Below are 8303 nucleotides of genomic sequence, written 5' to 3' on the forward strand. Positions count from 1 at the left end.
CTTTTTTATTAGATATAGAACATCACAGTAATGATAAAAGGTCATCTATATTATATTGGATAGATATATTCTCCCTGTGATAGGATGGAGGGCTGAGTCGGCCTTGAGCCTGATTCATGTGGGAATCGAACTTGCAACCTCCAGGTCGTAGGCGAGAGCTTACACTCTGCACCACACAAGGCTCATATGACATCATCAACGATGCGCCAGATAACAGCTGAGACGTGTGGAGAGAGGTAATCAGTGATGAGACACTCCTGTGCATGTTTGTATGTCATTGGTTAATGGTGTTCACATTTCCTATATATATGGTGCACTTTGTATGATATGTATTGGCTTGAGGAAGGTCTATTACGACCGAAACGTTGCCGTAATTTTTGTAATGGGGAAATAAATCTTGCATTTTTCTACATTGCTGAATGCTGCCAGTCACTATTTCCTTATTCCTGACTGCACCCTTGGAGCCTCTCTGGTTTAGGCTTCCTGACTGGCTTTTGCACACTGTTTTGCCTGGCTCTATGTGAGGATATATGTTGTGCTGCTGGGAACCTCTTTTTTCTACTCAGTGATATCTACAAACCAGATCCAGCTTGCACCTGATACAGGCATAAAATGGAAAAATACCCGGACTCTGACAGACCAGGTAACCCTGTTATTTTTTCGTATTCGGATGTGGATGTTAACAAGATTATTGCAGGAGCTACACGCAAGAATAGCTATCTAGAAATGCCAACAGTGGATATGTTACTACGGAAGTGGGAGATGGAAAATAAAAAGAACATCTCCCTATCTTTGCACATGTCCACACTATGTGAATATTTTAAGGTAAAACGCATTCCGAGAGGGCTACGCCCACATGTGCGCCCGACCTTAATGGCAGATAACAAGACATTTTGTTCAAAATTTGAAGGCATAGTGAATAAATTTTCGTTTGACATGATTGTCTTGAATGTTGAGTTCTTACAGTTGGAGATTGCTGAGAGTACAGCTCGCATATCCTCCTTGGAAAAGAATATTCTAGAGATCTTGACACCAGAGGACTGGAATAAACATAAGGAGAAAAAAACAACATATCTCAAACGACATCAGGAGGAATTGGAGAGTATAAAAAAAACCAAGTGGTTTAGGGATGTCGACGATTATGCTTATGGTCGTGTATTTTGTTGGCAGACATCAAAGAATAAAGTCACAGATCCCTTTGAATCGAATACCAAACAAAGACGACAACGACGCCGTCAACCCAGGAATAGAAACCAATTTGGGTTCTCATCTCGTGGTTCGATTTCAACGGATGATTCGGCCAAGAATGATCATGTGGGTGCCTCCACATCCTCTTCTTCTTTTTTTAGGCCGTGGCAATCCAAACAGGATGAAGAGAAAAGAGGGACCTTCCGGTGCCGCCGAGGCGGACGAAAACATCACAGGGCATACAAGAGATCCCGACGGGGTGATGACCCGATCCACGAAACGACCACCGCTGATGGACTTCAGGAAATAGTGGATGTTGGAGCTTGTGAACCTACCAGTGACGGTATTGTAATCAACATTTCTTCCAGGGTATTGACATCAGATGAGACGACTGTATTGGGCAAGGGTCTATCATTTTGCTGTGTAACTTCTATGAATTGGTTTGATCTTAATCTTGATGTACAGCGTTTATTCAGAAATTTAAGGCTTAAAAATCAATTTTCCTCACAACCATCACGTACGGTTGCACAGACCACTACACCGGGGTCTTTTTCCCTGGCTGGAACTGGTCTTCGCAACAAAAGTACGTATCAACCACCTACATCAAATCCTCAAATTGAAGTATTTGCTAAATTAGTATTAAAAGATATTGAAAAACTGAGATCCAAAACATTGGGTAACAAGAGGAGGCTTAAGAATAACCTTAATATGAGGGAAAGGAAAGCCCTTAATTCTCTTGCGCAGGATGATGCGATTGTGGTTAAACCAGCCGATAAGGGTGGAGCAATAGTCGTGATGGATACCAGTATGTACACAACAGAAGTGTTCAGACAATTAAATGATGAAAATGTTTATGAAAAATTGCGATCGGACCCTACCATACGGTTTCAATTACAATTAAGGGGAATGTTGAATGAGGCACTATGGGCAGGTTTGATCGATAAAAAGCTGTTGAAATTCCTTGATATCCAGCACCCCATTGTTCCCACTTTATACACCCTCCCAAAGGTCCACAAGGATCCCCAGAATCCCCCTGGGAGACCGATTGTTTCAGGCAGAAACTCACTCTTCTGCAATATCGCACGATTTTTAGACAAGGTCCTGAGGCGTTTTGCAGATGAGGCGGATTCACACATCAGGGATACATCTGACTTTTTGAAAAAAATTGCATCGTTTGATATGACCGAAGATGTTATTCTGGTCACCTTTGATGTGACTGCGCTATACACCTCTATCAGTCACGATAAAGGGATAGATGCCGTCAGACAATTTCTGATGGCATCGGATATGTCCTCTGAGTGCATGCAGTTTGCCCTGTCGCTGCTGGAGTACATCCTCCGCAACAATTATTTTTTGTTTGGGGGGGTGTACTACAGACAGCGACAGGGCACTGCTATGGGCTCTAATGTGGCGCCAACATACGCCAACATTTTTGTGCGCCAATTTGAGGAGAAGTATATTTATACCTCCATATATGCGGCGTCGTTGGTGTACTGGGGTCGGTACATCGACGACGTGTTTGCTTTATGGAAGGGTTCGCTCCAAACATTACAGGAATTCCATACCTTTTTAAACGCTATTTACCCAGAACTTCAGTTCACTATGTCTTACTCCATTGTGGAAATCCAATTCCTTGACGTTTTGATTAAAAGACAAGGAATGGGATTGGTAACGGATCTTTACACAAAAAAGACAGATCGGAACAGTTTATTGCTCTATAGTAGCAACCATCCGGTCGCCATGAAGGACTCACTACCATGGAGTCAACTTTTACGAGTGCGAAGAATAGCACACGATCAAACCATTGATTTAAGATTGGATGAGATGTGTAGGAGGTTCCTAGATAGGGGATACCCTGCACCAATCATCACAAAAGCTGCCATACGAGCTAGGGCAATACCACAACAAGATCTTTTGACACCTAAATTAAAGAAACAGACAATGGACAGGATTCCGTTTGTCAGTACCTTTAATAGTCTTAGTGGAACCGTTGGTAACATTATCAAAAAACATTGGCCACTGCTGACATTAGATGGGGCTGTAATACCTGAATTTAAAAATAAGCCTATAAATGCATATAGAAGAGGTAGAAACATAGGTGACCAACTGGTCCACTCACACTTTGCTTCACACAAATCAGCCGTCCAGAGTTTCTTTAAACCCCCTAGAAAGGGGAACTTCCCATGCCTTGCCTGTAGTTGTTGTAACAATTTGGTGAGGGGTGACGAATTTCGGCATCCTCTCAGGGGCAATAGGTACAAGATACAGGGGAGATATACTTGTGCTTCACCATACGTGATCTACCTCATCACCTGCCCATGTGGCCTTGGGTATGTGGGTGAAACCACTATGGAGGTGAGATCACGTATGGTGAAGCACAAGAGTACAATTCGGACGGAAAATCTACAATTACCTGTATCGCGACATTTTTTGGAGGCCAAACACAACATCAGCCAGTTCAAATTTAGGGTCATTGATCATGTCCCCGTACTTCCACGGGGGGGTGATAGAGAATTTTTATTAAAAAAGCGTGAGTTAAAATGGATATACGAGTTGGACACCATGCACCCAAAAGGGCTTAATCAGGAGTACATTTTTCAGCCGTTCTTGTAAATCTTGTTACACACATCAGTATATGAATTGTACATATGTTTTATTAATGAATTTTTTATGGGTATATGTGTAATTGTATTCTTTTTGTTTTGTTTACACAGGTTGTTGGTCTCTCGCTGGTTCCCTCGCCACACGTCTGAGATATGACGGTCCATTATTTCATCATCTTGAAGAGAAAATATAGATTCATGCATAGTGATGTATAGTATCAATAAAATCACAATTTGACTAGGCAGTTAACAGTTGGTGTTCTGCTCTTTTTTATTGGTTTATACAATGGGTTAACATTGGACTATTCATACTCTATGGGTGAGAATGTATATTACTAGATAAGATAGCCTTTGTCAACGTGAATAGACCTGGATGGGATGACTTTCTAGATGAATATGGGGACATTACTTGATAATACCAGTAGGTTGTTGATATACCCCTTTTTTATTAGATATAGAACATCACAGTAATGATAAAAGGTCATCTATATTATATTGGATAGATATATTCTCCCTGTGATAGGATGGAGGGCTGAGTCGGCCTTGAGCCTGATTCATGTGGGAATCGAACTTGCAACCTCCAGGTCGTAGGCGAGAGCTTACACTCTGCACCACACAAGGCTCATATGATATCATCAACGATGCGCCAGATAACAGCTGAGACGTGTGGAGAGAGGTAATCAGTGATGAGACACTCCTGTGCATGTTTGTATGTCATTGGTTAATGGTGTTCACATTTCCTATATATATGGTGCACTTTGTATGATATGTATTGGCTTGAGGAAGGTCTATTACGACCGAAACGTTGCCGTAATTTTTGTAATGGGGAAATAAATCTTGCATTTTTCTACATTGCTGAATGCTGCCAGTCACTATTTCCTTATTCCTGACTGCACCCTTGGAGCCTCTCTGGTTTAGGCTTCCTGACTGGCTTTTGCACACTGTTTTGCCTGGCTCTATGTGAGGATATATGTTGTGCTGCTGGGAACCTCTTTTTTCTACTCAGTGATATCTACAAACCAGATCCAGCTTGCACCTGATACAGGCATAAAATGGAAAAATACCCGGACTCTGACAGACCAGGTAACCCTGTTATTTTTTCGTATTCGGATGTGGATGTTAACAAGATTATTGCAGGAGCTACACGCAAGAATAGCTATCTAGAAATGCCAACAGTGGATATGTTACTACGGAAGTGGGAGATGGAAAATAAAAAGAACATCTCCCTATCTTTGCACATGTCCACACTATGTGAATATTTTAAGGTAAAACGCATTCCGAGAGGGCTACGCCCACATGTGCGCCCGACCTTAATGGCAGATAACAAGACATTTTGTTCAAAATTTGAAGGCATAGTGAATAAATTTTCGTTTGACATGATTGTCTTGAATGTTGAGTTCTTACAGTTGGAGATTGCTGAGAGTACAGCTCGCATATCCTCCTTGGAAAAGAATATTCTAGAGATCTTGACACCAGAGGACTGGAATAAACATAAGGAGAAAAAAACAACATCTCAAACGACATCAGGAGGAATTGGAGAGTATAAAAAAAACCAAGTGGTTTAGGGATGTCGACGATTATGCTTATGGTCGTGTATTTTGTTGGCAGACATCAAAGAATAAAGTCACAGATCCCTTTGAATCGAATACCAAACAAAGACGACAACGACGCCGTCAACCCAGGAATAGAAACCAATTTGGGTTCTCATCTCGTGGTTCGATTTCAACGGATGATTCGGCCAAGAATGATCATGTGGGTGCCTCCACATCCTCTTCTTCTTTTTTTAGGCCGTGGCAATCCAAACAGGATGAAGAGAAAAGAGGGACCTTCCGGTGCCGCCGAGGCGGACGAAAACATCACAGGGCATACAAGAGATCCCGACGGGGTGATGACCCGATCCACGAAACGACCACCGCTGATGGACTTCAGGAAATAGTGGATGTTGGAGCTTGTGAACCTACCAGTGACGGTATTGTAATCAACATTTCTTCCAGGGTATTGACATCAGATGAGACGACTGTATTGGGCAAGGGTCTATCATTTTGCTGTGTAACTTCTATGAATTGGTTTGATCTTAATCTTGATGTACAGCGTTTATTCAGAAATTTAAGGCTTAAAAATCAATTTTCCTCACAACCATCACGTACGGTTGCACAGACCACTACACCGGGGTCTTTTTCCCTGGCTGGAACTGGTCTTCGCAACAAAAGTACGTATCAACCACCTACATCAAATCCTCAAATTGAAGTATTTGCTAAATTAGTATTAAAAGATATTGAAAAACTGAGATCCAAAACATTGGGTAACAAGAGGAGGCTTAAGAATAACCTTAATATGAGGGAAAGGAAAGCCCTTAATTCTCTTGCGCAGGATGATGCGATTGTGGTTAAACCAGCCGATAAGGGTGGAGCAATAGTCGTGATGGATACCAGTATGTACACAACAGAAGTGTTCAGACAATTAAATGATGAAAATGTTTATGAAAAATTGCGATCGGACCCTACCATACGGTTTCAATTACAATTAAGGGGAATGTTGAATGAGGCACTATGGGCAGGTTTGATCGATAAAAAGCTGTTGAAATTCCTTGATATCCAGCACCCCATTGTTCCCACTTTATACACCCTCCCAAAGGTCCACAAGGATCCCCAGAATCCCCCTGGGAGACCGATTGTTTCAGGCAGAAACTCACTCTTCTGCAATATCGCACGATTTTTAGACAAGGTCCTGAGGCGTTTTGCAGATGAGGCGGATTCACACATCAGGGATACATCTGACTTTTTGAAAAAAATTGCATCGTTTGATATGACCGAAGATGTTATTCTGGTCACCTTTGATGTGACTGCGCTATACACCTCTATCAGTCACGATAAAGGGATAGATGCCGTCAGACAATTTCTGATGGCATCGGATATGTCCTCTGAGTGCATGCAGTTTGCCCTGTCGCTGCTGGAGTACATCCTCCGCAACAATTATTTTTTGTTTGGGGGGGTGTACTACAGACAGCGACAGGGCACTGCTATGGGCTCTAATGTGGCGCCAACATACGCCAACATTTTTGTGCGCCAATTTGAGGAGAAGTATATTTATACCTCCATATATGCGGCGTCGTTGGTGTACTGGGGTCGGTACATCGACGACGTGTTTGCTTTATGGAAGGGTTCGCTCCAAACATTACAGGAATTCCATACCTTTTTAAACGCTATTTACCCAGAACTTCAGTTCACTATGTCTTACTCCATTGTGGAAATCCAATTCCTTGACGTTTTGATTAAAAGACAAGGAATGGGATTGGTAACGGATCTTTACACAAAAAAGACAGATCGGAACAGTTTATTGCTCTATAGTAGCAACCATCCGGTCGCCATGAAGGACTCACTACCATGGAGTCAACTTTTACGAGTGCGAAGAATAGCACACGATCAAACCATTGATTTAAGATTGGATGAGATGTGTAGGAGGTTCCTAGATAGGGGATACCCTGCACCAATCATCACAAAAGCTGCCATACGAGCTAGGGCAATACCACAACAAGATCTTTTGACACCTAAATTAAAGAAACAGACAATGGACAGGATTCCGTTTGTCAGTACCTTTAATAGTCTTAGTGGAACCGTTGGTAACATTATCAAAAAACATTGGCCACTGCTGACATTAGATGGGGCTGTAATACCTGAATTTAAAAATAAGCCTATAAATGCATATAGAAGAGGTAGAAACATAGGTGACCAACTGGTCCACTCACACTTTGCTTCACACAAATCAGCCGTCCAGAGTTTCTTTAAACCCCCTAGAAAGGGGAACTTCCCATGCCTTGCCTGTAGTTGTTGTAACAATTTGGTGAGGGGTGACGAATTTCGGCATCCTCTCAGGGGCAATAGGTACAAGATACAGGGGAGATATACTTGTGCTTCACCATACGTGATCTACCTCATCACCTGCCCATGTGGCCTTGGGTATGTGGGTGAAACCACTATGGAGGTGAGATCACGTATGGTGAAGCACAAGAGTACAATTCGGACGGAAAATCTACAATTACCTGTATCGCGACATTTTTTGGAGGCCAAACACAACATCAGCCAGTTCAAATTTAGGGTCATTGATCATGTCCCCGTACTTCCACGGGGCGGTGATAGAGAATTTTTATTAAAAAAGCGTGAGTTAAAATGGATATACGAGTTGGACACCATGCACCCAAAAGGGCTTAATCAGGAGTACATTTTTCAGCCGTTCTTGTAAATCTTGTTACACACATCAGTATATGAATTGTACATATGTTTTATTAATGAATTTTTTATGGGTATATGTGTAATTGTATTCTTTTTGTTTTGTTTACACAGGTTGTTGGTCTCTCGCTGGTTCCCTCGCCACACGTCTGAGATATGACGGTCCATTATTTCATCATCTTGAAGAGAAAATATAGATTCATGCATAGTGATGTATAGTATCAATAAAATCACAATTTGACTAGGCAGTTAACAGTTGGTGTTCTGCTCTTTTTTATTGGTTTAT

At 41.9% G+C, this 8303-nt stretch overlaps 1 protein-coding gene across 1 annotated transcript; it reads left to right on the forward strand.

The window, feature by feature from the left end:
• The first annotated feature begins 274 nt into the window (after positions 1-274).
• LOC136578841 (uncharacterized) lies at positions 275-4010 on the forward strand. The gene is made up of 2 exons (XM_066579023.1): positions 275-1531; positions 3903-4010. Exons 1-2 carry the CDS (start codon positions 613-615, stop codon positions 3983-3985), a joined length of 1002 nt encoding a protein of 333 aa, XP_066435120.1. The 5' UTR covers positions 275-612; the 3' UTR covers positions 3986-4010.
• The last annotated feature ends 4293 nt before the right edge of the window (positions 4011-8303 follow it).

Source organism: Eleutherodactylus coqui, chromosome 9 (assembly GCF_035609145.1).
Source record: "Eleutherodactylus coqui strain aEleCoq1 chromosome 9, aEleCoq1.hap1, whole genome shotgun sequence".
Lineage (NCBI taxonomy): Eukaryota > Metazoa > Chordata > Amphibia > Anura > Eleutherodactylidae > Eleutherodactylus > Eleutherodactylus coqui.